Genomic DNA, 27,147 nt, shown 5'->3' on the forward strand with positions numbered 1-27,147 from the left:
AATAAATATATTTCTAACATTTGTAATAAATATTCTGTTTATTCTCCCTCCCCTTCCCTAGGAAATGGGCACACAGTGGTTGAGGGGCCAGCATTGGCTGGCACTGCAGCGAAGACCGATCAGACATTGAGAAGAACTGGGGGCCCTGGGGGGCCCTCACAGGAGGGGACAAAGGAGAGAATGCAGGATGAGTCGCTGGAGATGTCTAGGGCAGGATTCTTTTCATAAAAGGGAGTCTCCTATTTCACAAATCGCCCTCCCCAAGGACTGGAGGGTGGTATTTAAGATACTGGGACAATAAGAGAGCGGAGAAAAACATCTCCAGAGTCTGGGAAAAGGATCTTAAAGGAAATGAGGGCTGATGGAGGACCCCCAACAAGGAGATCCCAAAGAAGAACCTCCAAGAGAAAAACCACCCTTTGTCTTCCCTCCCTCCAAACCAACACACACACACACACACACACACACACACACACACACACACACACACACACACACCCGGAAACATACCGGACACAGCAGCATGCGGAACCGCGGGCTGCTTGACGGGAGAGTGGCGCCCCCTGGAGGTGGAGCCAGGAGCTGCTAGAGCACCTGTTCTTTCCCAAGCCCAGGCTCACAGGTCCCCTCTGCACCCCTCCTCAGCTCCACAATCCACGCAGCCCTGATGCAAATAGGCCACCTGGGCCCAGCCAGAGAGCATATCTAAATGGGAAAAGGCCTTGGACCGGGAGCACAGGTGTTCCCATCACAGGCCAAGATGCGCTCCAGCCCTCTGGTTCCGAGAGCAAGGCCCCACATGGCAGGGCTCAGTCCCTATCCCCACTTGCCCAGCTGACCTCGCTGGCCCCTTGCCAGCCTTGCCCTTTGGAGCGCAGGGCTGACCCGCCAGGGGCACGTTGGAGAAGTCTGTGGAGAGACTCCGGCAGTGAGAAGCTGCGGATGATAGAGAGGCGGGGACGTCCACTCCCGGAGCCCTGCCCTGCCCCGAGGAGCCGAGCGCGACTCCCGGCTGTGGCAAGGGGCTAACGCTTTCGCTCCTCCAGCCTCCAGGGTGGCCCAGACTGGCACCACTGCCCAGGCCTGCCTGGCTGCCAGTGGTCCATGCACTCTCCTGGCCACCTGGGAACTGCCCAAGACCCGCTCCCAAGAGTAGGGGTGAGAAGTGGGAGGAGCCCAGGAACGGGCAAGTGTGGTCTGTACAGAGAAGAGCTGGCTGGAGGGAGGTGATGGGGCAGTGTGCCGGTCACTGGCCCCATGGCAGCTTTTCTCTTCTCCAGAGTGAGCACTATGGAGGTGACTCAGACACACTCGGGCACTGCTTGGCCCTTAGAGTGGGATAGTCGCCATGGACATTGGGAGCGGGCAGCACCTGGGCACAGAGGTACCCCACGAGCCCACCTCCCTGGCAGTGCAAGTCTCTGTGCTGACACTAGACAAGGGCCATGGGAGCTGTTATCTAGGAAAAGCCCGAGGGCTGGGGGCTCAGGGTTGAGGCTGGGGGTCATGGGGGTGGGAGGGTAGTTTCGGGTTCTGGGTCACAATCCGGCAGGGAATGAGGTCCAGAGGAAGAGGCTCAGTACACCCAGCTGACAGGCACCCACTGGGGCTCCGTCCGCAGCTTCTCCATGGCAGCCTGGAGCTCGCGGAAGGTCCTCTCCAGGTTACTGTTGACCAGGCTGAGGTCGAAGTAGTGCCCGTAGCCTCGCTGGATGCGGCTGCTCTCCTCCACCGTGCGCCTGAGGTCGGCCTCCTGCCGGCACAAGGGCGCCCCTGCTGGTCAGCGCTGCCGCAGCCCGCACCTCCCCTCCATCGCGGCGGGGTCCACCGCCCGCCCCTCCAAAGCCCGACCTCACTGGTGTGGACTCCATGGCCAGGGGGTGGGAGCCCTCCCCGCCTGTTCCCCCCAAGGGGCTCGCCTGCAACCATGATGGGCAGGCGGGTGTGAGGAAGGCAGGCAGGCAGGCAGGGCTTTGTTTTATTCTGTTTTTTGGTACTAGGGATTGAACCTAAGGGCATTCTGCCTCCAAGGTACATCCTCAGCCCTAGTTTTAATTCTTTATTTGAAAACAGGGTCTCACTAAGTTGTGGAGGATTTCATTAAGTAGCTGAGGCTGGCCACAAACCTGGATCCTCCTGTCTCGGCCTTCCAAATACTGGGATTACAAGCGTGCACCCCCACACTTGGCTTTATTTTTATTTTGAAACAAGGTCTCTCTAAGTTGCTGAGACGGGCCTCAAACCTATGATCCTGAGCCGGGTGTGGTGGCACACGATTGTAATCCCAGTACTTGGGAGGCTGAGACTGGAGGATCACAGGTTCACAGCCAGCCTCAGCTAGTTAGTTAGTGAGGTCCTCTACAACTCAGTGAGACCCTATTTCAAAATTAAAAATAATAAAATGGGACTGGGAGTGGATCTCAGAGGTAGAATACCCCTGGGTTCAATCCCCAGTGCTGCAAAAACCAAAAAAACTGTGATGCTCCTGTCTCAGCCTCCCACAAACTGGGATTACAGGCATACACCACCACGATGAGCTGGAAATAAGCTTTAGTTGATGCCAAGCACAGCGCTGACCACTCTGGGACCCATGTGATCTTGCTACACCTTTGCAGGGTGGAATCAATCATCTACTGTTCACAACAGAGGAAAGTGAGGTCCCTATTTAGTCTGTGGCTGAATAAGGTCTGCCCGACCCCCAGGCCAGTGCTCCCTCCAGTCTGACCAGGCCCCCCCACCAATGCAGCTTGAGAGGTAGTACTAGGGTACTCCACAAGTGTGCAAGGAGGCCCCGTGCCATACCCCAAGGAAGCTGGTTAGGTAAGGTTAGGGAAGGGAGCTCCACAACTGACTTAAATACGTGGAGGCCAGCCGCGACCCAGAGACTCCGCTCAACCCAATTTGTTACCCAGAGTCAGGAACCATCCCTAGAGAGCCCCGCCCGGGCAGCCTCCCCCCTACGTGACTCAGAGGCGGCCTGAGAGCTACAGTAGCAGATATGGCCAGCAGAGGGACCCCTAAGCTCAGTGCCCCACAACCCAGGCTGAACCAGGGCACAGGGAGGAGGTGACCCAGAGTCCTGCAACTCCAGAGAGGGCGAAGCATCTCTAGATAATAGCTCATCCCTCCAGCCGGCCTTCCGCCTCTGGCTTTCTCCCTCCCTCTGCCAACCCCGAGCCCACCTGGCCCACCTCTGCCCCACAGATCCCCCCTGGCCCGCTGGACCTCCTTTGGCCCTCACTCTGCAGAGTAGACCAGGCTATGGGCCTGGAGTCAGAAGCTCCTCCACCCCAGGCCGTGTCCCTCTCCACATCGCAGAGCAGGCGGCGAAAGCCCTCCCTCGCTGACAACGGAGGTGGGCGCCTTCCCCAGGACCCGCCACCTCCTCTCCATCAGCTCAAGCCCGACGCCCACCACCCCACAGCCTCAGCGCCCTCCCATCGCACCGCAGAGCCCCTCACCGTGAGCTGCTTGGTGGACACCCCGCTCTCCAGTGCGGCCCTGTTCATGGCCCGCAGGGTCTCGTAGTCGGGGGCCTCAATGAACACCACGTAGGGCACGAACTCGGCTGTCCTCAGCACCTTCACGGCCTGCAGAGGGAGGGGAGGAGGGCGGGGCGCGTGTCCCCACATACGTCCCAGCAACAGGGAGGACAGCTGGGGTGCCTGGAAGTGGGCGCTCGAGATTAGGTAAGAAAGGGAGGTTTGGGTTCTGCGCCCTGAGTCCCGGGGGTGGATGATAAACGGGGAGCTGGCAGCTGCCTGGGCTTGGGAAGCTGGGGGAGGGTCGGGAGGGGGTCTAAGAGGCAGAGGAAGGGGTTCTGGGTGGGCTGGGCCCCTAGCGGTAGTTGAGGGGTACTTGGGGCTGCTCGGGAGCCTGCCGTGTGGGGGGGAGCAGCTGGGCGGTACCTGGGGGTTGACGTCCAGCACGCACACCTTGCCGGCGGCCACCACGCCCTGGATGGAGTCGATTCGCGTCCCGTACAGGTTGCCCTCGTACTCGCCGTGCTCCAGGTAGCGGCCAGCACGGATGTCGGCCTCCATCTCGCCACGGGACACAAAGCTGTAGCCCTGGCCTTCGCGCTCCGAGTCCTTCGGCCTCCGGGATGTGTCTGGGAGGAGAAAGGTTGAAGGGTGACAGGCAGGCCACACACCTCAGACACACACGTGCCCGCTCTGCATGTGGCCTGGGTTCTCAGGCTGCACTCCAGCCCTGCGCCGTGGCACACACCTGCTCTACCCTCAGCGCTGGCACACGCACACGCTCACACAGGCGTGAGGCGGACACGCTGGGGGGACCTTCGCGGAGGACCTGGTCCAGCCCAATGCTCAAGAATGGATGGCTCAGGCTCAGCAAGGGCAACGTGCAGCCCAAAGCCCACCACACGGGCCGAGCCGACCTGTGGTCAGCACCCTAGTTCCTGCCTCTAGGAGCCAGAAGCTGTCAACACCTCCCACCAACACGCCAACTGGTTCTGAACTAAGATGCCCTGTATTTCACTGGGCTGGAGACTCACTTTAAAAAAAAAAAAAAAAAAAAAAAAGCTTTTAACAAGTGAAACAGGAGAGAAGGGAAGTCCAGTCCTGCAGATCTGGCTACTAGTTGGCAAGACTCCTTCCTCAGTCCTCCCAGGCTGCAGTTCCCCATTTCCACCCACAGAGGGCGCACGCCCCACAGCTCACACCCGGGACCGAGGCCCCTGAAGCTTCAGTGGAGCCAGCAGGTACCCGGGCAGCCCCGAGCCCCCACTCACAGGGCACCGTGGTGCCATAGCGATCCGGATCCCACATGATAAGCTTGTTCTTCAGGCTGCGCCGGCCCACACCCTGAGCCCCAATCAGCACCAAGGTTTTCCGGCGGAAAGGGGGCATGCGCGCCACCTCCTCGTAAATGAGCAGCTCGTGGCGGTCAAACTCTGGACAGAGAGAGAAGGCACCGGTCATCAGACTGCACTGTGAGGGCGGGCAGAGCTCTCAGGGAGGGCAAGGATGGACGGGCTCGGGACCAGGGGACCACGAGGAACTGGGCAGACCCTCGGGACAAAGGGGGCAGCGTTGAAGCCAGAAGGGCATAGCCACAGGTCACTGGTGGGGACGGGGTGGAAATGCTGGGTTAGAGGAGGCCCAGGAGGGATGCTAATACCCACCTGCATTCTTGGTGGTCAGATACATCATTCTCTTCTTTTTCTTTCCTGAAAGGCTGCCGCATAGGGTCCCTGGCCACAGGGAGACCGGTGAGTAAGGCAGGCAAGGCCATGCCAGGTCCCAGAATGGGCTCATGGGTGGGGGGAGGGGCTCCTACCAGAAGTGGGTGTCAGCTCCAGGTCCCGCTTGACAAAGGCTTTCCTCTTCTCCTCCAGCAGCTGGCTAGGGATGAGCCCAGCACTGCCCCCTTCTACGTGGCATGCCTGAAATGGACGTGAGCCGCAAATCTGCCTGAGTGAGAGGACCCCTCCCTGCGCCCTCACCTCCCCGCCACACCATACCTGGAGATACCGCAGGAGCGCGGGGGGCTCACCTGCCACCAGTTGGCATCGTCCTGGTTTACAATCTGAAGCAAATCCCCAGCGTTGAAGCGCAGGCCTGCTTCCTTGCAGGGGATGAGGCTGTCTCGGGCGGGGTCATAGTCAAAATGGCATTTCACAAATACCTGGGCCCCAGAATTGGCAGAGAGTCAAGAAAAAGGGCAGGGGAAGTCTCTGTTGGGAGTAGGTATGGGACACAGGATCACCAGGGTAGAGGCCTAACCTGGCACCTAACCCAGTATCCCACCCCTTCCCCTTGGCAGAGAGAGGTAAGGAGCTAATATGAAAGGTGGGCAGAGCAGCCAGGCTTCCACCACCCACCAACCAAGAGACGGCTGTCCAAGACACTCAACAACCCCACTCTACACATGCGTGCAAAGACCACTGGGCAGGACGCAGGCACCTTCTTGTATATTCAGGCGTCACAGGTCGTGGGTACGCGCAGGTCCCCTGCACATGCACACATGCGTGCCCACGTGTAAGGCAGGCAAACGCATTATTCGTGGATTGGCTGTGAATGGCCGCCCCTAGGCCCACTGCCTATTTTGCCTCAAGCAAACCCGCTGGAGAGGAAGATGTCCAAGAGGCCTACAACCCGACGGCTGGGAGGCTCCGCCACCCCTTGGGCTCTGCTGGGTTGGGGTTAGGCAGAAGGGCCCACCTGGCGGGGCAGATGCGGCTCCTGGTAGCTGGGCAGGATCTTCAGGATGACGCTGCCGCTGGCGCTGCGCAGGAGCTCCTGCAGTGCCCGGGGGTCGCTGCCCACCGGCTGCCCGTTCACCTCCTTGATGATGTCGCCCACATGCAGCAGGCCTTGCTGGGCCACCATGCCCCCGTGCAGAATGCGTGCGATCACCAGCTCGCCGCCCTCCACGCGGAACGTCACGCCCTGCGGGCCCGAGGGCTCAAGTGACGTGATTCCACCTCCTCTAAGAATCTCCCAAAGGGCCCACCATTCCTGTCTCTACCCCACCTCCCGCCTCGCAAACCCCTCCTCTATCTGCCCCAATTCTCTCCTTCGCTTTCTATACTGGGGATCGGACCCAGGGGCACTCTCCATTGCACTATACCCCAAGACCTTTTTTCTTTCTTTTTTCTTTTCTTTCTTTTTTTTTCTTTTTTCTTTTTTTTTCTTTTCTTTTTTCTGTTTTTTTTTCTTTTTTTGAGGGGGGGGGCAATGGAGATGAGACCCAGAGGCATTCTACCTCCAAGCTATCCCTAGCCCTTTTAAATTTTGAAACAGAGAGTTGCCAAGAGTCTCGCTAAATTGCTGAGGCTGGCCCCGAAGCAGCGATCCTCCTGACTCAGCCTCTCGGTACTGGGATTCCTGGCTGCGCCGCAGCACCAGGCTCTTCCACTGGTTACTCTCAATGCCCCCCCCCCCCCGCAGACTCACGCCCCGCCGCGCGCGCTCACCAGATGCTCCCCTGCGGTCTTGCGGATGCCCACCATGCGCACCGCATCCGGTGGCACAGGCTGGTTGCTGAACGTGGGGTCCAGACCAGGGCTGGGGGGTGGCGTCTCATAGGTCTTGGAAGCTACTGAGTCATGCGTCTCCAGGAGGGACTAGACAGACGGAGGGAAGAGGAGAGAGATGGGGCAGTGCCCTGGGAACCCTTCCCACCCGGGTTCCAATTCCCTGCCCCCCTCCCATCAGGGCGGGCCCCAGTTGAAGGCCTTGGTATCCCCACGCGGCCAGGCACCTGGAAGTGGGGCTCCTGGAGGATGCGGGCCAGCTCTGCCGCCGTGCTGCTCTGCTCCGCCAACTGCGCCAGGTCCCGCAGGATCTCCTGCACCAGCTCCAGGTTGTTGTCGCGCACCGCCTCCAGCTTGGTCTCCTCCAGCCTTTCGTGGGCCTGGGGGTGGGGACAAGGCGGAAGAGGCTGGCTGTGTCTCCTGAGCCCTGGGGTACCAAGCAGCACCCCTTCCCCAGCTCCCAGGCCTCTCCGGGGCTCCCAGCCCCAAATCCTTGACTTTAGACCCCACCCACTCTTTGCTCCAGGTTTCAGCTTTAGCCCCTCACTCACACACAAGCACACCAGTGCACACGCATACCACGCTTTCTCCTATCTTCTCCAAAAGGAAGGGAACACCCAAGGAACAAACTTGCATTCCAGCCCAGCCAAAGAAGGGCATCAAAAATCATCAAACGGGCCTGGCATGGTGACGCATGCTTGTAATCTCAGCATTTGGGAGGCTGAGATGGCCAGCTTCAGCTACTTAGTGAGGCCCTTTGCAACTCACTGAAACCTTGTTTCAAAAGAAAGAATAAAAATAGGATGGCGTGATGGCGAATGCTTGTAATCCCAGTGCTTAGGAGGCTGAGACAGAAGGATCGCACAGGTTCGAAGCCAGCCTCAGCTACTTAGGCTTTCAGCAATTTAGTGAGACCCTGTTTCCAAATTTTATATATATACACACACACACACACACATATGTATGTATGTATGTATGTATGTATGTATGTATATGTACAGAAGTATAGCCCGGAGGTAGAAAGCCTCTGGGTTCCACCCCCATACAGAAAAAAAATCATCAAATTGGCCCAGTGTGGTGGCATACACCTGTAATCCCAGTACTTCTGAGGCTGAGACAGGAGGATCACAACGGAGACAAAGAGGATTGCAGGTTCCAGGGCTAGCCTCAGCCATTTAACGAAACCTTCAGCAACTTAAGGAGATCTTGTTTCAAATTTAAAAAGGAGGGGGACTGGAGACAGAGCTCAGAGGTAGAAGGCCACTGGGTTCAATTCCTAGAACCAAACCAAATAAAAAGACATCAAATTGTCCCCAGCCCCCCCAAATCCTACAGATCTTTGAGTTCAAGAACAACTTCTTCCATGCAGCATGATGGCTGGGTTGGAGTAAGATTCCCAAGGTCACCAGGACTTGAACTTGGATCTCTTCAGCCCCTGCTCCCATAAAGGGAAGGTCAAGAAGGCAGTGTGCGGTGCCCGGAGAGGCCCTTGCACCTGCTTAGGACTCTGCTGACTCTGGCTCCACGACCAAGGGGCTCTGAAGAGGTCAAAGGAAGCTTCCCCCGAGACCAGCCAGCAACACTGTGTGAGATTAGGAAGAAGGCGATCTCGTTTCTGGGATACATGTAGGGACTCTTCTCCTCCTCTGAATCACTTCAAAGACTTCAGCATGTGTGACCTGGAGCAAAACATTCTGCTCCATAAACCACAATACCATTATCATACACAAGAAACTGAACACTGATACACTGATATATTATCTAATATAGAGTCCATATTCAAATCTTCATCATTGTCCCAGAAATATCCTTTAGTTTTAGTTGTTGTTTGTTGTTGTTGTTTTGTTGTTTTTTGGTGGTACTGGGGATGGAACCTGTTTCCAAATAAAATATAAAAAATAGGTTTGGTCTACACTGCCAGACCTATTTTTTATATTTTATTTGGAAACAGGGTCTCTTAAGCCAGCAAGGCTGGCTTCAAACCTGCGCGATCCTCCTATCTCTGCCTCCCAAGCGCGGGGATTACAAGCGTGCGCCACCAAACTCGTTTTAGTTTTCTAATCTAGGCTCTAAACAAGAATCTCACCCTCTGTGTGTGTGTGTGTGTGTGTGTGTGTGTGTGTGTGTGTGTGTTGAACTCAGGGGCATTCGACCTCCAAGCCACATCCCAGCCCTATTTTATTTTTTATTCTTGCTAAATTGCTGAGGCTGGTCAAGCCAGAGATCCTCCTGTCTCGGCCTTTCAAGTGCTGGGATTACAGGCCTGAGCCGCCACACCGGGCTACTACACATTCTTTCACTCAGGGTGCTCTGGTCCATTATCTTTCACTCAGGGTGCTCTGGTCCATTACCATCACATCTTCCTTGGCTCAATTTACCCCAGACTTGTCCCACCCAGGCCACCCAGGCTGGGCTGTGCACTACTGACTGTCCCCATCAGTTCCTGAGCACCTTCTTCCCTTCTGGCACAGGCTCTCCTTACGCTTTACCCACATGGACCTGGAAACAGTTCCTCCAGGAGCCCTGATCCCTTATGGAGGGGATCTGAATTTAGAACCCAGCACTTGCTGCTTCTAGGGTGTCATTTCCTTGACAAACATTAGTTGGTACCGATAGTTCTAATTAATACCAAACTCCACAGGACATTCCTCATTTCCTTCCATTCTGTATCTACATCTCCCTTCTCCTTCAGTGAGAACTTATTTCCCAATAATGTCGATCTATTTACTTCCTTGTTCCAGCCTTCAAAATTAAGTTTCAGAATTGCCTGTCATAAATCTGCTAAGTCATAAATTCAGCCGTGCATGCTTGTAATCCCAGTACTTGGGAAGCTGAGGAGGCTGAAACAGGAGGATTCAGGTTCATGGACAGCCTCAGCTACTTAGCAAGGCTCTTGGCAACTTAGTGAGACCCTGTTTCAAAATAAATAAACAATAGGGCTGGGGGTGTAGCTTGGAGGTAGAATGCCCCTGGGTTCCATCCCCAGTTCTGCAAAAAAAAAAAAAAAAAATCTAAGTCAAAAATCAAGATTTAGCCAGGCGTGGTGGCACACGCTTGTAATCCCAACACTTGGGAGGCTGAGACAGGAGGATCACACAGGTTCTAAGCCAGCCTCAGCTACTTAGTGAGGCTCTCAGCAACTTGGTGAGACCCTGTTTCCAAATAAAGTATAAAATAGGTCTGGGAGTATAGCCCGAAGATAGAAAGCCCCTGGGTTCCACCCCAGTACCACCAAAAAAAAAAAAAAAAAAATCAAGATTTATCTCCAGCTCTTTGTCCTCAGAATATCAATATCTGAAAGAACTTAAGTTAATAGAGATGTTCTATATCTCTGCTGTCCAACAAGTAGCCAAAATCCAAGAGTAGCAGAACATCTGAAATGTGACTGCTATAACTGAGGCACTACAGTTTCTACCTTGCTTACACGTTAGCTTAAGTAGTGTATCAGTTCATATGTGCCGTTGTAACAAAAAAATACATGAGATGGAGTAATTTATAAGTGATAGAAAAAAAAAGTTTTGGTATTGGGGATCAAAACCAGGTGTATTCTACCTCCAAATTTCACCCCTAGCCCTTTTGATTTTTTAATTCAAAACAGAGTCTTGCTAAGTTGCTAAGGCTGGCTAGAAACCTGCAATCCTCCTGTCTCAGCCTCTCAAGTATTGGGATAATAGTTGTGCACAACCGCACATGGCAAATAATAGAAAGTTATTCCTTATACTTCTAAAGGCTGGGAGGCCCAAGACCAGGCTGCTGGCACTTGGTTTCTAGTGAAGGCCATCTTGCTGCCTCAAAAGGCAGAAGGACAAAGAGTCTAGTCAATTCTCTGCAACCCTTTTTGAAGCCTGCTGATCCTGTTCATGAAGGCTCCATCTTCATGACTTAACCATTCCCTTAATACCTACATCTTAACACTACTGCATTGAGAATTAAATTTCAACAGGAATTCTGGAGGGGACACAAACATGCAAGCAAGAGTAAGTTTTTTTAATTTTATTTTTTATTTTCTGCGGTACTGGGGCTTGAAGCCAGAGGCATTCTACCTTTGAGCTACATCCCTAGCCCGATTTTATTTCTTATTTGGAAACAGGGTCTTGCTAGGTTCTTAAGCATCTCACTACTTGCTACAGCTGTCCTTGAACCTGTAATTCTCCTGTCTCAGCCTCCCAGCTATGAGGATTATAGGCGTGCATCAGCATGCCTGGCCTAAATTTTTGTTAATTTTAAATATTTGTGGAGGTAGGGATTGGGCCCAGGGATGTTCTACCTCCAAACCACAATCCCAGGCATTATTATTATTATTATTATTATTATTATTATTATTATTATTTTGAAACAGAGTCTTGCTTAAATTTGCTGAGGCTAACCTCAATCTTGTGATCCTCCTGTCTTGGCCTCTCAAGTACTGGGATTATAGGCATGTGACACCATGCCTGGCTTTTTTTTTTTAACTTAACTACTAGTTGGAAATCTATGCCACTCCCTGGAGATATTTGTCTATTATTATTATTATTATTATTATTATTATTATTATTATTGGAGATGGAACCCAGGGGTATTCTATCTTCAAAGCTACAACTCCAGCCTTTTTACTTTGTTTTAGGTTTTTCTTTTGCAGTACTGGGAATTGAACCTAGGGGCATTCTACCTCTAAGCTACATCCTCAGCCCTAATTTTTATTCTCTCTCTCTCTCTCTCTCTCTCTCTCTCTCTCTCTTTTTTTTTTTTTTTTTTTTTTTTTTTTTGGTGGTACTGGGGTTCCTGGAAACCCTTCTACCTCCAGGCTACACTCCCAGACATATTTTTATACTTTTTTATTTGGAAACAGGGTCTCTTAAACCAGCGCAGCTGGCTTCGAACCTGCACGATCCTGTCTCCGCCTCCCAAGCGCGGGGATTACACGCGTGCGCTACCATGCCCGACTTTATTCTCTATTTTAAAACAGGGTTTCACTAAGTTGTGGAGGGCCTCACAAGTTGCTGAGGCTGGCCACAAACCTGCGATCCTCCTGTCTCAGCCTCCCAAGTACTGGGATTATAGGTGTGCACACTTGGTTATGACTTAAGTTTCAAAATTTATTCAACCAGTCTCCACGGGTATTTTTGTTGCTCCTGATATTTTGCTGTTACAAATAATGCTGTAGTGAATAACTGAAGCAGGCAGCAGACCTGGCAACAGGAGGGATTAAAGAGGGCCATCTGCATGGCCTTCTGCGAGGGGGGGAGGTGAGCAGGAGTGTGAGAGATTGGTGGGCACCAGGAAATCAGGGCCCGCCAGCCTACAAGATAGCAATTCAAGCTGGGCGTGGTGGCGCACGCTTGTAATCCCAGCATTTGGGAGACTGAGACTAGAGGATCGCGGTTCGCGGCCAACCTCAGCTCCTCGTGAGGCCCTCCGCAACTTAATGAGACCCTGTCTCAAAATAAAGAATAAAAAATAGGGCAGGGGTGTATCTCGGAGGTCGAATGCCCCTGGGTTCCATCCCCAGACCCGCAAAAAAATTAAAAAGATAGCAATTCAAATTAAGGATCAAAATTGTGCAAAAGTCAAGCTGGGCGTGGTGGCGCACACTTGTAATCCCCGCATTCAGGAGGCTGAGACAGGAGGATTGCAGTTTGAGGGCAGCCTCAGCTACTGAGGCCCTTTACAACTCAGAGACCCTGTTTCAAAATAAAAAAAATAAAAAATAGGCCTGAGGGTATAGCTCGGAGGTAGCATGCCCCTGGGTACCACTCCCAGTACCGCCAAAAAACAAAAAAATTGTGCAAAAGTCATTGGTTCCTCCAAACCAATTCTGACCAATCATAAAAGAGTAGATGGGAAGCCTCAGGAAGGTTTAAAAGCCCACCTCCCAATAGCTTAGGAAGTTACTCTTTTCCCGGGACACTTTCCCTCTTTGTCTTCTTTTATTCCCTGACTTAAAATAAACTTTCCGATTTCTAAGCTCTTTACTAATCCTTGAAACCCACTGGACAAGAACCCGACAAGAGGAGAATCCCGTTTCATCGCCATGGCACGGTGCTCTGTATCTGCAGAGATCTTTCACGGGATTCCTGTAAGCCTTGCTGGGTCGCACTGTAAATACAAGCGCAGTTTTCTTAGATATTGACAAATCTCCCTCCATGGGGCTGGGGCCGATTTTCCCTGGCACCGGCATTGTTCGGGAGAGTTCCCTGAGCTCACCAGCGATGTCAATCAATCCTTTGAATGCCTGCCAATCACATGGATCAGACATGATCCAAGTCTCCTGGATCCATGATCCATGAGGCTTAATTTGCATTTTGCTGGTTCTGAGTGAAGCCAGGCACCTCTTCGTATGTTTGGGGACCATCTGGATATCTTTTTCTATGAACTGTCTGTTCACATCTTTTGCCAATTTTGCTATTTGGTTTATTCCCCCCACTTTTAAATGTTCTCTCTCTAATGAGATTAGCCCTTTATTGGTGATAGTTCCAGCAAATTATTTCTACTCAGTTTGTCATCTGTCTTGTGACTCTGCTTACAGTGTTTCTGCCATGCCAAAAAAAATATTTTTTCATATGGTTGAATTTATTAATCTTTCACGCATCTGAATTTTTTTTCCTTGGTGCCGGAGATTTAACCCAGAGGCATTCTACCTCCAAGCACCGCCCCTAGCCCTATTTTAGTTTTTTATTTGGAAAAAAGGCCTCACTAAGTAGCAGAGGCTGGCCATGAACCTGTGATCCTCCTGTCTCAGCCTCCCTCCCAAGTACTGGGATTGCAGGTGTGCGCCACACACCTGGCTTCATGCACCTGCATCTCGAGGCATAGTATTAAGGATGGGGCTTTACCCGCACGCCATCTATGTTTTCTCCTAGAACATGTGTTTTCACACTGAGACCTCAGATCCATTTGGAACTGATTATGATATACGGCATGAGATATGGATCCACTGCAGTACTTTCAAAATAACTGTGTACATGTCCCATTGCCATCTGTTAAAAATCTATAAGAAGCCGGGCACCGTGGCATGTGCTTATAATTCCAGTACTTGGGAGGCTGAGACAAGAGGATCACAGGTTTGCAGCCAGCTTCAGCTACTTAGTGAGGCCCTCCGTAACTTAGTGAGACCCTGTTTCAAAATAAAGAATAAGAAAAATAGGGCAGGGGGTGTAGCTTGGAGGTGGAATCCCTCTGGGTTCAATCCCTAGTATCACAAAAAAATCCATAAGAAAATTGTTGTTTAATATTTTAAGTATGATAATGATAGTATGATTATTTTTCAAAGAATTCTGTGTGTGTATATGTGTGTGCACATGTGTGTGTGTGCGTGTGTGTGTGTTACTAGGGATTGAAACTAGGGGCATTCTATCTTTGAGCTACACCCCCAGCCCTATTGGTTTTGTATTTGTTTTTGTTTTTGTTTTTTTGCGGGTCTGGGTCTGGAACCCAGGGGCATTCGACCTCTGAGCTACATCCCCTTCCCTATTTTTTATTTATTTATTTATTTATTTATTTATTTATTTATTGGTTTACTGGGGATGGAACTCTTTTACCTCTGGGCTACACTCCCAGACCTATTTTATATTTTATTGGGAAACAGGGTCTCTTAAGCCAGCAAGGCTGGCTTCGAACCAGCGCAGTCCTCCTGCCTCCACCTCCCAAGCGGAGGGATTACAAGCGTGCGCCACCACGCCCGGCTTTTCTTTATTTTGAAACAGGGTCTCACTGAGTTGCGGAGGGCCTCACTAAGTAGCTGAGGCTGGCCGCGAACTGCGATCCTCCTGTCTCAGCCTCCCGAATGCTGGGATTACAAGCGTGCGCCACCACATCCAGCCTGTATATTTTACTTTGAAACAGGGTCTCCCTACGTTGCAGAGGGCTCACCAACTTGCTGAGGCTGACCTTGATCCTCCTGTCTTGGCCTCCCAAGTACTGGGATTACAGGCTTGCACCACCACGCCCGGTTTAAGAACCCTTATTTTTATATAGATACCAAAATACTTATAGATTATATTATGTCTAGATTTGCTTCAAAATCCTTCCGGAGCGAGGGAAGTGGGTGGAGGTGTGGATGAAACAGGGCAGTTGAGGAGCTGTCAGCTGTTGAGGTGGAGCGATGGATGATGGGATTCAGGACACCGTTTTGAAATTTTCCATAATATTTTTTTTTGCGGTACTGGGGATGGAACCCAGGGGCATTCTACCTTTGAGCTACACCCCCTGCCCTATTTTTTATTCTTTATTTTGAAACAGGGTCTCACTGAGTTGCAGAGGGCCTCACTAAGTAGCTGAGGCTGTCCGCGAACCGCGATCCTCCTGTCTCAGCCTCCCGAATGCTGGGATTACAACCCACCATGCCCAACTCAACTTTATTCTTTTTTTTCTGAAATAGGGTCTTGCTGAGTTGCGAAGGGCCTCATTAAGTTGCTGAGGCTGGTCTTGAACCTGAGATTCTCCCGTCTCAGCCTCCCAACTACTGGGATTACAAGTGTGCACCACTGTCTAAGAAAGAGACATTTTGTGTGTGTGCCTATGTGGTACTGGGGATGGAACCCAGGGGCATTCTACCTCTGAGCTATACTCCTAGCCCTATTTTATTTTTATTTTGAAACAGGGTCTCACTAGGTTGATGAGAGTCGCTGACTACTTCCTGAAGCTGTCCTTGAACCTGCGATCCTCCTGTCTCTGCCTCCCAAGTACTGGAATAACAAATGTGCGCCACGGCGCCCAGCTGAAAGACACATTTTAATAACACCTCATAGGAATACTGTGAGGTTTCAGTGACATGGACACTGTACTTTGTATACAACAGGTGCTTAATAAAGGTTAGTCTCTTTCTGCCTTCTCTTCTCTAAATAATCCAGGGGAACAGGGCTCCACGTGGCCCAAGAGTCACCTACACCAACCTGTGGCTGGCCAGAGTGCTCTTGCTCAGGAGAAACAGATCCACAGCCGCTGAGTTCAGCGCAGGCCGCTGCGTCCCAGAGTGAGAGATGGAGGCTTCCGGGCTTTGCCACCGCTGTGCCCAGGACCATGCTGGAATCTGGGGCCTCAGTTTTGGAGCCCCAGAAACTGAGTTTCAGAAGAACAGCGGCACTCGGGTACCATGGACCTCACCGTGTCAGTCCCGGGCAGAGCTCTTGGTTAACAGGAACCAGGCGTCCTGACTTCAGCATCAGAGAGGCTGCTCATTTTGGCCTTAGCAGCTTCTGTTCCATGGAAGGAGGGGGAGGTTTCCTGCAGGAAACCGGGGCCTCCCGAACAGCTCACTGTCCAGCTGCGATCAATGGCCCTCCCAAGGTGGGTCCGCTCCTCTTCCTGTGGCCGCCCCTGGTGTCTTACCCACACACACAGGAATGCAGCCATCCAAATTGTATAGCCCAGAGAAAACTTTAAACATGAGATCACTCAAATAAAAGCAATACTTCAGCAGACTGGGGAAACCATCATGGGAAGGGGCCGGGGCTGCCGCCCAGACATTGCCCCTTCCGGTCACCAGGCATGTGGGCGAGGTCATCCTGGAGCACCCAGCCCCAGGGAGCAAGCCCAGCCCAGAAAAACCCCCCTGCCAGCCTCCGAAACCATGGGAACTACATCATGGTCCTTTTAGGCCGCTACACAGTGGGGTGTTTTGTGATGCACCGACAGCTGATACGCGGGGTCCCCGATGCTGCAGCCTCAGCTCACCCGCCCCCTCGCCGGAGTCTCCATCTTAGTGGCCTCTGGGACCCTTATTCTCTTAGGACCCTGGCTCACTTCCCCAGCGCTCCTGCCCCAGCCTCACCACAGAACAGGAGCCCTCCGAGAAACCTGAGTGGCCAAGACCACAGTCTATCAGCGCTAGTGGGGTAGGAAGCACTTCCGCATCCCCATCTCCACCAGCTCCATCCTGACTCCAGAGACAGGCGTCCTTTTTCCCTCTTCTCAGAAGAAATAACCGGAGCTCAGAGAGGTTGACAGACAGACTAACGTCACACAGCCGGTCAGGAGCCGTCTGACTCCAAACCCCGAGCTCTTTTTTGTGTTATCTCGAGTGGATTTATCCATACACTGCCTTCCAGCGAGCCCGGAGGCGTCTTTCTGCCGATAACAATTGTCTTGGATTTCTGAATGTCACCTGCCTTGGGTTCCTGACCGTGGCCTGCTATTGGAAGACCTGCTGCTCGTCCATGTCTGCGTTCCCGGATGCCAGCCACAGCCAGGACTTCTGCCTGCTGTCTGCAGTCCACGCCCTGGGCTTGAGCTGATACCCCAGACTTGACTTCCCCCCAACACTCTGACTCTGCGGTGTGCTCTCAGGCCCTGCCCTTCCCTGGCCGCAGAACTCCCCAGCCCAGCCCCTCCTACACTGGCTGCCAGATCTGAGACCAGAGCTGAGCCCAGAGACAGCTCCAGCCTGACTCCAGGCCTGAGGGCTTCTGGGCCATTTCTTCAGAAGAACCAAGGTTTTACAGCTAGACCTTTCATCTTTACTAACAAAGTATATATTTTTTTTCTATTAGACTAGAAATTTATCTATGGTGACATTATCGTTCAATTTAGTAAGAAAGTGCTTGGGAGGCTGAGACAGGATCACACAGGTTCGAAGCCAGCCTCAGCTACTTAGTGAGGCTCTCAGCAACTTAGTGAGACCCTGTTTCCAAATAAAATATAAAAAAAGGTCTGGGAGTATAGCCCAGAGGTAGAAAGCCTCTGGGTTCCACCCCCAGTACCACCAAAAAAAAAAAAAAAACAAAAAAAAAAACAGGGTCTCACTAAATTGCCGAGGGCCTCGCTAAGTTACTGAGGCTGTCCTCAAACCTGCAATCTCTGTCTCGGCCTCCCAATACTGGGATGACAGGTGTGCATCACCACGCCAGCTGCTTTCTCTTTGTCTTTGTCTTTTTTTTTTTAATGAGCTCAGGCCTTTATGGAGACTCATTTCCTGTTTATTTTCCAGCCAGATAAAGGGGAAAAGGCACTGGATTCTCATCGCCTATTAGACTTTACTGTGGTCTCAGAGTTGAATGATGTCATCTTTCTATTGAGCTCTATGCACCTGGAACCATCCCAGGAATGTCCTGGGAAATTCTGATGGGCTTAAGCCCCAAAAACATTTCTAGAGAAGGGAGCTTACAGTAGGAGTAACATTGGTTACTTTTTTTCCCCTTTTTTTTCAGTACTGGGAATGGAACCCAGGGGCATTCTACCTCCCAGCTACTTAGTAAAGCTCTCCACAACTTAGTAAGACCCTGTTTCAAAATGAAGAATAAAAATAGGGCAGGGGGTGTAGCTTGGAGGTCAAATGCCCCTGGGTTCCATTCCCAGTACCACAAAAATATAAGTAAATAAGCAAGCTGAGCATGGTGGCACATGCCTATAATTCCAGTTCTTGGGAGGCTGAGACAGGAGGATTGAAGGTTCGAGGCTAGCTAGCCTCAGCAACTTAATGAGACCCTCCGCAATTTAGCAAGATCCTGTTTTAAAATTTAAAAAAGGGTGCCGGGCATGGTGGCGCACACTTGTAATCCCTGCACTTGGGAGGCAGAGACAGGAGGATCGCGCAGGTTCGAAGCCAGCCGCGCTGGCTTACAAGACCCTGTTTTCAAATTTTAAAAATATAAAAAATAGGTCTGGGCGTGTAGCCCGGAGGTAGAAGAGGGGCTTCCAGGAACCCCAGTACCACCAAAAAATAAATAAATAATTAAAATTAAAAAATAAAAAAGGGCTGAGGGTATAGCTGAGGTGGAATGCCCCTGGGTCCAATCCTCAGTACCAAAAATAAATAATTTAACACACACACACACACACACCACCACCACCACCACCACCACCACCACCACCACCACCATCACCACCACCACCACCATCACCCCACCACCACCATCACCACCACCACCACCACCATCACCACCACCACCACCACCACCACCACCACCTCATAGCAAGACCTGAAGCAACTCTGGGTTTGAATACAGGTATTCAAGGGATTGCTATGTTTGGGGGGGGGGTTGTTTGTTTGTTTGCAGGTCTAGAGATGGAACCCAGGGGCATCTGACCTCCAAGCTACACCCCCTGCCCTATTTTTATTCTTTATTTTGAAACCGGGTCTCACTGAGTTGCAGAGGGCCTCACTAAGTGGCTGAGGCTGTCCGCGAACCGCGATCCTCCGGTCTCAGCCTCCCGAATGCTGGGATTACAGGCGTGCGCCACCACGCCCGGCTGTTATTTTCTTAACTCTTTTGTATTTATTCATTGAATAAATGTTTACTAAGCACCCACTAGTTCTGGGTGCTCTTTTAGGCTCTGGGGACACGGTAGTGGACCAAACAAACATTTCTGTCCTCACAGAGCCTACAGCTTTCCTGTCTGAAATGTGCGTAACATCTTGCTTTCATTTTTGCTAAAAGCGTATAATATTGGATCACTAAGTGAAAACAACCTGCCCTTCTGCTTCTCCTGTCTCCTCTGGATGGCCCAGTTATTTCTTCCCCTAAATTTCTTTTTTTTTATTTTATTTATTTATTTATTTATTTATTTTGGTGGTACTGGGGTTCCTGAAAACCCTTCTACCGCTGGGCTACACTCCCAGACACCTGTTTTTTATATTTTTATTTGGAAACAGGGTCTCTTAAGCCAGAGCGGCTGGCTTCGAACCTGCGCGATCCTCCTGTCTCCGCCTCCCAAGCACGGGGTTACAAGCCACCACGCCCCAGGCCTTCCCCTAAATTTCTGTGTGTATGGGCGGGGTACACTCTCAGCCCTATTTTATTTTATTTTTTTTTTATTTGGAAACAAAGTCTCACTAAATTGCTGAGAGCCTCACTAAGTTGCTGAGGCTGGCCTCAAATCTGTGATCCTTCTGCCTCATCCTCCCAGGTACTAGAATTACAAGCGTGCGCCACCATGCCTGGCTCCCTAAATTTCTACTAACATTCTCAGACTTTTTTTTTCTTTTTGGGACGCTGGGGATTGAATCCAGGGCCATTCTACCTCTGAGCTACATCCCCAGCCTGATTTTACTTCTTATTTGGAAACAGAATCTCACTAAGTTACAGAGGGCCCCACTAAGTTTCTGAGGCTGGCTTCGAACCTGCGATCCTCCTGTCTCAGCCTCTCAAGAACTGGGATTACAGGCAGGTGGGACACACCTGGCTCTTCTCAGACTTTCCATCACCTGCTCTTAACAACCTCCCAGAATTTCAACCATTCCACAGACAACAATGCAACCACACCATGTCCAGGGAGACAGCGACCCCTGCAGCTGCTCCCTCCCCCCAGTAGGACCTGGTCCTCCTCCTCACCCCACACCAGGCCGGCCTCACCCCATCTGCCTCCTCCCGACCACCACTGTCACTGTGGACCTCCCACCACCTTGCCACCACTCACCGAAAACCCTGGAGCCTGCAGCCTTCTCCCCACCCCAACACCTGCATCTCCTCAGACCCCAACATCAGGCAGACACGCCCATCCCCCCAAGTCTGCCATTCCTACACCTCTTTAACACCCAGCCCCCTGCAGCCACACCCAACTGTTTTATCATCCCCAGCACCACCCTTCTAAGAAGCGCTTCCCTCCCATCGCCCTCTCTCTGACCTCAGCCCTCTTCCCTTCAGCCTCCTTCTCTCCCAGCCTCCTGCCTCCTCCCAGCCCAGGCCCCAGCAGGGTTGCTGGGACCCATTCTTGCCAGCTCCCCTCTCGCCTCTCCCTGCACACACCCTGGGCTCAAACCACTCTCTGCTTCCTCTCTGTCTCCAGCCTGAGTCACCCCCAGCTTGGGAAAAGGGCATCTGCCATGGACAGCCCAGGTCCCTGTCCATTGGATTTTCTCTCTCTTTCAATGACAAGTCAAACTTCCTTCTGGACCCCCTGCTCAGCCCCTGATCTCGAATTCCCAGGAGAGGAATAGAGATCCGTATAACTCACACCTCAAATGAGAAACCAGAAAGCTTGGGTCTGATTTCCCATAACACCAAGCCTTGCCTCCACCCAAGCAACTGGCACTGTCTTCCCCTCCCCTCTTCCTCCTCAGGACAGGGAGAATTCCCTCCTCCCCTCCCCCACCCTGACACCAAAAACCAAGTTCCACTGGTTTACCTGGAACCCTGTCATCTCAGCCCCAGGTGGCTCTCAACATCCCCAATCTGAACCACCTTGAAACCCCAACAGGGGCTTCACAGGCAGGCAGTCAGCAAGCATCCGTCACATACGCACCAGTCAAGGGTGGGGGCAGCCCCCACCTGCAGCCTCGGGGTCAGCACAGGGCATGATGCTCCTCCACAAACCCCCTGGGGGGCCTCTTGTGCCCGCCTCTCGGAAGCACTATACCTTGGCCAGAGATCTGACTATGGGACTTTCCATAATGCCTCGAAGGAAGATCAGGTCCAGCTCCGCAGCCCCCGTGGCATTGGGGAGGGATCCCAGGTTGTCCAGGACTTGCTGCATGGCTGGGGGAGGGGACAGGCAGTGAGACACTCAAGTACCAGCTGGGCACAGTAATCACGCCTCGGATAAACCTCACTGGCTACAGAACTCACTGCACAAAGCTGGGCACAGAAGATCCACACATACACCTCCCCCTCCACCCCGTCCCTCAGGAATGAGCCCCTGGCCAGCACTCCCTTCCCTTCTGCGGCAGAGATCCTAGGGGTGGGGGCAGTTCCCCGGCCAGCTCTCTCCACCAGGAGGTAAAGCCAGCCTGGGCAGTGGGAGGCTCCAGGAAGCAGGAAGTAGACTCAGGTGAGACAGAGAAAGGGAAGCTGGTGTCAGGTCCCAGAGGGCCCACAGGTGCCTGCCTCAGTCAACCTCTGGGCTGAAGCCTCAGGACTCAGCCACCTGCACCTGGTAGGCTCGGAGATAAGCGAGACAGTGCCTGGAGCCTGTCCCTGAGTGCAGGCCCAGTGACAAGCAGGCAACCCCCCAGGAAGCCAGGCCAACGTGGCATGCAGTCCACACCACACCACTAATCAGGTCCCACATCACCGTCCCCCACGGCCTCAGTCTTTCCCTGACAGATGACAACCCGCGATCACTGAAAAGTCAGTGTGGATGCTGAGGCCTGGAACATCGGCAGGAGCTGGGGCAACAGGTACCCTGGGACCTGGGATGGCTGTGGACACCCAAGGGCAGAGGTCAGACCCAGTCATCACAGTGATGAGCTAACTCCAGCCTGGGTGGGACATAGCCAGGATCATGAGAACACCTGGGGCTGGGCCACACAACGGCCACCCAGGTCTGAGGTGGGGGCTTCCTTCACCCATTGGCAGAGGTGGGAGCTCCAGGCTGTGGCAGGTGCCAGGAGAAGGGAGGCAGAAGCAGAGTGTGCCCAACTGGGGGCAGAGATGGGCACAGGGTATCATTACGCTGTCACCCTGCCACCCACGCCTACATCTGCAACACAGCCCCCAAGTCCCGGAGGAGAGGGGGAGACTGTCCCTGGCACCTCTCAACGCTGTCTCGATGCTCCCCTCCTCCAGGAAGGGCTGGGGGTGCCCGGAGGGGGCACTGAAACCGGAGCTGGCAGAGATGGTTCAGGGTCTTCTGGGACACCCCAACCTGCCCTCCAGACCCCTCCTGCCAGGCCTGAGCGTGGTTTGAGTCAGAGCCGGGTAAGGCCCTCCGTGGACTGTGAAATTAGCCAGGCAGGGAAGCGTCCCACTCGGCCAGGGATCCACTCTCCTCAACGAAGCTCAGACTCCCCCCGCCTGCTAGTTATGGGTGGCGACTAAGCCAGGGGAGGTGGTGCCCTCTTGCCCAGGCCAGCTCTCCCGGGGAGCCAGAACCCCAGACCCTTCAGGCTCCCGGGTACCCGCTCATAGGGCACCCCTCTTGATGCCCCAATACCTGCCAGGGGAGGATGGGTTGGCGGCCACCTTCCCCCTCATCCCCAGCCTCCCTGCTCCATCTCTCCCTACCTTCCCTCCGGAGCTCCGCTTCCTCAGAGGAGCCCAGGGATATCCCCTCCAAGGAGGCCCCGCTGCCTGGGCTGCCGGCCATGGCGACCCCCGGCCCAGGCTTCCCGGGTCGGCCAACGTGGGCGGAGGTTCCCTACCTTCCCCGGCTGCCTCTTTCCCAGCCAGACCCCAGCTGCGCTGGTGAAGGCGGGACTCGGGAGCGCTGCAGAATCAGCCAATAGCAAGGCTCCGCCGTCCCTACCGTCTTGCTGATTGGCTAAAGCTCGGGGCACTGCGGGTGGGGAAGGGGCGGTAACTGATGGGAGGAGGCGGTGGTGGTGGCGGAGTCATCCTACCCGTGGCCTGATCCCCATCCTTAAGTACCAGTGGACGTGGGGAGGCGGAGCTAGCAGAAGGTTTGGGGAGACGGTGGGGTAAGTGCGATGCCCCTTCGGACTGCTGTGGTGCGCAGAGACCTTCCCCTCACAGCCAGCGCCAGGAAACCCAAGGGCAGCGGGGTCTTGGCCCCATCTTATTTCTACACTCTTCTTTTCTGGAAGTCCCCCCTGTAACTCGTCCTGCGCCCCCTCCTCCCCGAGGCCCGCTGACTTCTGCTCTCTGTTCCCTCTCCAAGTCCTGTTTCCTTTAAAATGACCTTCTTCTCCAACAACCCTAGGGTAGTGATGACACTACTGTGGCTTGAGATAAATACCTCAACCCCAAGTGCTGTCCTCGGGCCTCTGGGGGGCCATCCATCCATCCATCCCGGGTGGCAGAGAAGGCTCATCCCTCTGAGCCCGCCTCAGCAGCACCCTCTCCCCCATCTCCTGCTAGCTCTGCCCCTGGGTGAGGGGTGATACCCAGAGGCCAGTCAGGCCTCTTGGAATTGGGCGAGGGCGTAGTGAGGGTACATTCATGAAACAGAAGTAAGGGTGGGCAGGAGAGAGGGGCTTGGCAGTTCCTGGAGCCCAGTGCCCCCTTCCTCTGAGACCCTGTACCCACGAGGTCACCACCAGGGCACTGCTGTAGCCATAAGTCAGCCATTCTCTGAGGAGTGGCACCAGGTTGCTTTGCACCCCTGGTTGCCATGGCAGCAGGCAGGATTACACACAGGACCGTAACCCAGGGTGAGAGAAATTTAAAGGGACAGTTCCACCTGAGAGCAGCTCTACATTACTGCCTTCATTCAAAGAAAGGAGGGAGGCTGGGGAAGGGGAAGGGAGGGCAGGCGGCAGGGCAGGTCGGGGTTAGATCTCTAAACTCTCAGCAGGCATCATTGCCCATGATGCTCCTCAGCCTTCAAGAAAGGGGGTCTTCACCTTATTCAAAGGAGAGACGGAGTCTCTCTGCAAGAGGAATCCACTCACACTCTCTCCCTCACAATGAAATGACAAGGACTATTCGACCCATGGGAAAGGCTGGGAAAAGGACCTTGCTAGCCCCGCTCTGCAGAGCCCAAGGCGGGAAGGTGCTGGCCAAGGAGGAGGACCCTGACCTCAGAGGTGGGGCCAGCTGGCTCTCAGTCTCCTGGAAAGTGCAAAGGCCACTAGATGATAAGAAACAGAATCGTGTGTGTGTGTGTGTGTGTTACCAGGGATTGAACCCAAGGGCTTTCTACCTCCAACCTATACCCCTGGCCTTTTTTTGGTTGTTGTGGTTGTGTTTTGTTTTGTTTTGTTTGAAACAGAGTCTTTCTAGGTTAATGAGGTTGCCCTAGAACCTGTAATCCTCCTGTCTCAGCCTCCCAAGTACTGGGGTTACAGGTGTGCACCATCACACTTGGCTCCAGGAAGAATAGCACTTCGTGCTTCTTTCTTTAGATATGGGAAGCCAGAAGCAGCCCGTGGCACCACACCCAGGGAAGCAGAGGGCTCAGGAGTCCTTTGAGAAAGCAGGCGCCATGACCCTGGGCTCTACCCCTGCCCCCCACCCCATACACCCCTATCAAGTGGCCCAGCAAATCACCGGGCTCCCTCCTTCCTCTACACCCCTGTTGGGCACTATTAATGGGCTTACTGGGCAGCCTCAGATTGAGAGGCCATTAATCACAGGCTCAGGGATGGGTTTAATTAACCCCTAAGCCGCTTACAGTGGGGCCCTGGGGGCCCAGCAGGCTGGAGAGGAGCTGAGCCCTCCAAGGCCACGAGAGCTGGGGCATTGCACAGTCCCTCCCCTGCGTGGAGAAGGGACTTTGCTAGGGGACAGGGCGTCACAGAGCAGGTTCTTGCTTGCTGCCTTCCATATCAGAGGGTAGGGATGGAGCCCTAACCAGAGCCTCGCAGAGGGAGCAGCAGGACACAGGGCAAGGAAGGAGTTGCACTGGAGGCATCCAAGCAGCGGGAAGTCAGTCAAACCAAAGCAGTTGGCAGCAGCTGCCAGATCATAGGAAGCCTCCAGCACAGGAAACCAAACCTGGTTGGTCCCAGAATGCACTCAAAGGGATCCATGAGCCCCTGGAGTAGAATGTAAATGTGGGGTATAAAGCACTTGTCTATGATGAGGGCCGAACTGTGGTCATGAGATCCTCAGAGATCAGGGACCAATAAATACTAAGAACACTGATCTTGTCTTCTACCTCATCTTAGGGAAAACAGGTCCCCCAAGGCAGGTGGCTGACGCAGTCACAAGGCAAATGCCATAGCAAACAATTCAGCAGCCGCAGTGGCGGCATAACTGTGGATGTCACTCACAGGAACCTACTCACATTGCCCTTTACAGAAGAGGAAAGGCGCTGGGCGTGGTGGCGCATGCTTGTCATCCCAGCATTTGGGAGGCTGAGACAGGAGGATCGGGGCACAAGGACAGCCTCAGCTACTTAGTGAGGCCCTCTGCAACTCAGTGAGATCCTGTTTCAAAAATAAAGAATAAGCTGGTCATGGTGGTGCACGTTTATCATCCCAGTACTTGGGAGGCTGAGACAGGAGGATCGTGTGGGTTTGAAGCCAGCCTCAGCTACTTAGTGAGGCTCTCAGCAACTTAGTGAGACCCTGTTTCCAAATAAAATATAAAATAGGTCTGGGAGTGTAGACCAGGGGTAGAAGGCCCCTGGGTTCCATCCCCAGTGCCACAAAAAAAAAAAAAAGAAAGAATAAAAAGTAGGGCTGGGGATGTAGCTCAGAGGTTGAATGCCCCTGGGTCTCCAGTACCGGAAGAAGAAAAGAAGAAGGAGAAGGAGAAGAAGAAAGAGGAGGAGGAGGAGGAGGAGGAGGAGAGGAAGGAGGAGCCTGCTCCATAAGGATCCGGGCTTTCCCGCTTTTTTGAGTGGCCCACTTCTTTCCCCTAAAACTCCCTACAGCGTCCCATCCAGACATCCTGAGCCCGTCCTTGACTCTCCATTCACAGCTTCCACACCCCAATGCCCCCACCCCCCTTCAGCACCTGCTGACCTGGGGGGCCGCACCACAGGCCTCTCTGCTGCCTGGGCCCCTTGTGCTGCCATAGCCCCTCTACCCCCAGGCAACCCTCCAGGGACTCCTGCAAGTGTGGGTCAGGTAGGCCGCTGCCTCCCGTCCAGGCCAGGTGGAGGTCTCATTCCTCTTCCCCTGGCCCAGCACAGAGACCTCAGAGCAGGGATGGGCTGAATGGACGGCTGGGGCTGGGGTGGAGCACCAGTTGGGGGCAGCTGTGGGACTGACTGCTGCCCCACTCCCAAGTCCTCACCGGGCCCCCAGGGCTGAAGTAAGCTGACCACCTCCCCGCTTCTTACCAGACTCAGAGTTGGTGGCAGCGACCGGCATGGTGAGGTCAGCGAGGCTCTGAAATGTGTCTCCTGGAAGGGAGAGAGGAGGATGAGAAGGCTCGAGGACCCAAGGGGGAGGGAGGGGCGTCCCCGGCAGGAGCAGCCGTGATGTAGGGGAGGGCACTGCTCAGGAACGAGGGGTTATACCGACAGTGATCCCAAGCGCACAGAGAGGCAGGAAGAGCAGATCACCTGCCCGTTCCAGAGGAGGAAACTGGGGAGGGTCGGAGCCGCTGATGACTTGCCCAAGGTCACAAAGCTGAGCTCGGGATGTAGCTCCTAGGGACGTAGCTTCCTTGCAGAGCACCTGCCTCATATGTGCAAGTCCCTGGGTTTGGCCTCAGAACCACAACACCAAACACAACCCAAGTGACACTGAAAACCCAGGCCTTTTTTTTTTTTTTCCAGGTCTGGAGATGGAACCCAGGGGCATTCGCCCTCCGAGCTACACCCCCAGCCCTATATTTTTATTCTTTATTTGGAAACAGGGTCTCACTGAGTTGCAAAGGGTCTCACTAAGTAGCTAAGGCTGTCCTTGAACCGTGATCCTCCTGTTTCAGCCTCCCAAATGC

At 53.4% G+C, this 27,147-nt stretch overlaps 1 protein-coding gene across 2 annotated transcripts; it reads right to left on the reverse strand.

Moving 5' to 3' along the window:
* Window positions 1–1,576: 1,576 nt before the first annotated feature.
* On the reverse strand, window positions 1,577–26,573 carry MPP2 (MAGUK p55 scaffold protein 2; the record flags this gene model as incomplete). Of its 2 annotated transcripts, none has more annotated exons than XM_080713546.1 (12): window positions 1,577–1,753; window positions 3,462–3,590; window positions 3,909–4,111; window positions 4,754–4,915; window positions 5,147–5,215; window positions 5,302–5,407; window positions 5,518–5,649; window positions 6,186–6,413; window positions 6,941–7,090; window positions 7,228–7,380; window positions 21,272–21,390; window positions 26,543–26,573. In XM_080713546.1, the coding sequence occupies 12 exons, from the start codon at window positions 26,571–26,573 to the stop codon at window positions 1,577–1,579; spliced, it is 1,659 nt and encodes a 552-aa protein (XP_080569672.1). The 2 variants fall into 2 exon arrangements, with proteins under 2 accessions (XP_080569672.1, XP_080569671.1); XM_080713545.1 differs by lacking the exon at window positions 26,543–26,573 and adding an exon at window positions 22,858–22,939.
* Between the last annotated feature and the right edge of the window lie 574 nt (window positions 26,574–27,147).

The sequence above is a fragment of the Muscardinus avellanarius genome (assembly GCF_963383645.1).
Source record: "Muscardinus avellanarius genome assembly, chromosome: 16".
NCBI lineage: Eukaryota > Metazoa > Chordata > Mammalia > Rodentia > Gliridae > Muscardinus > Muscardinus avellanarius.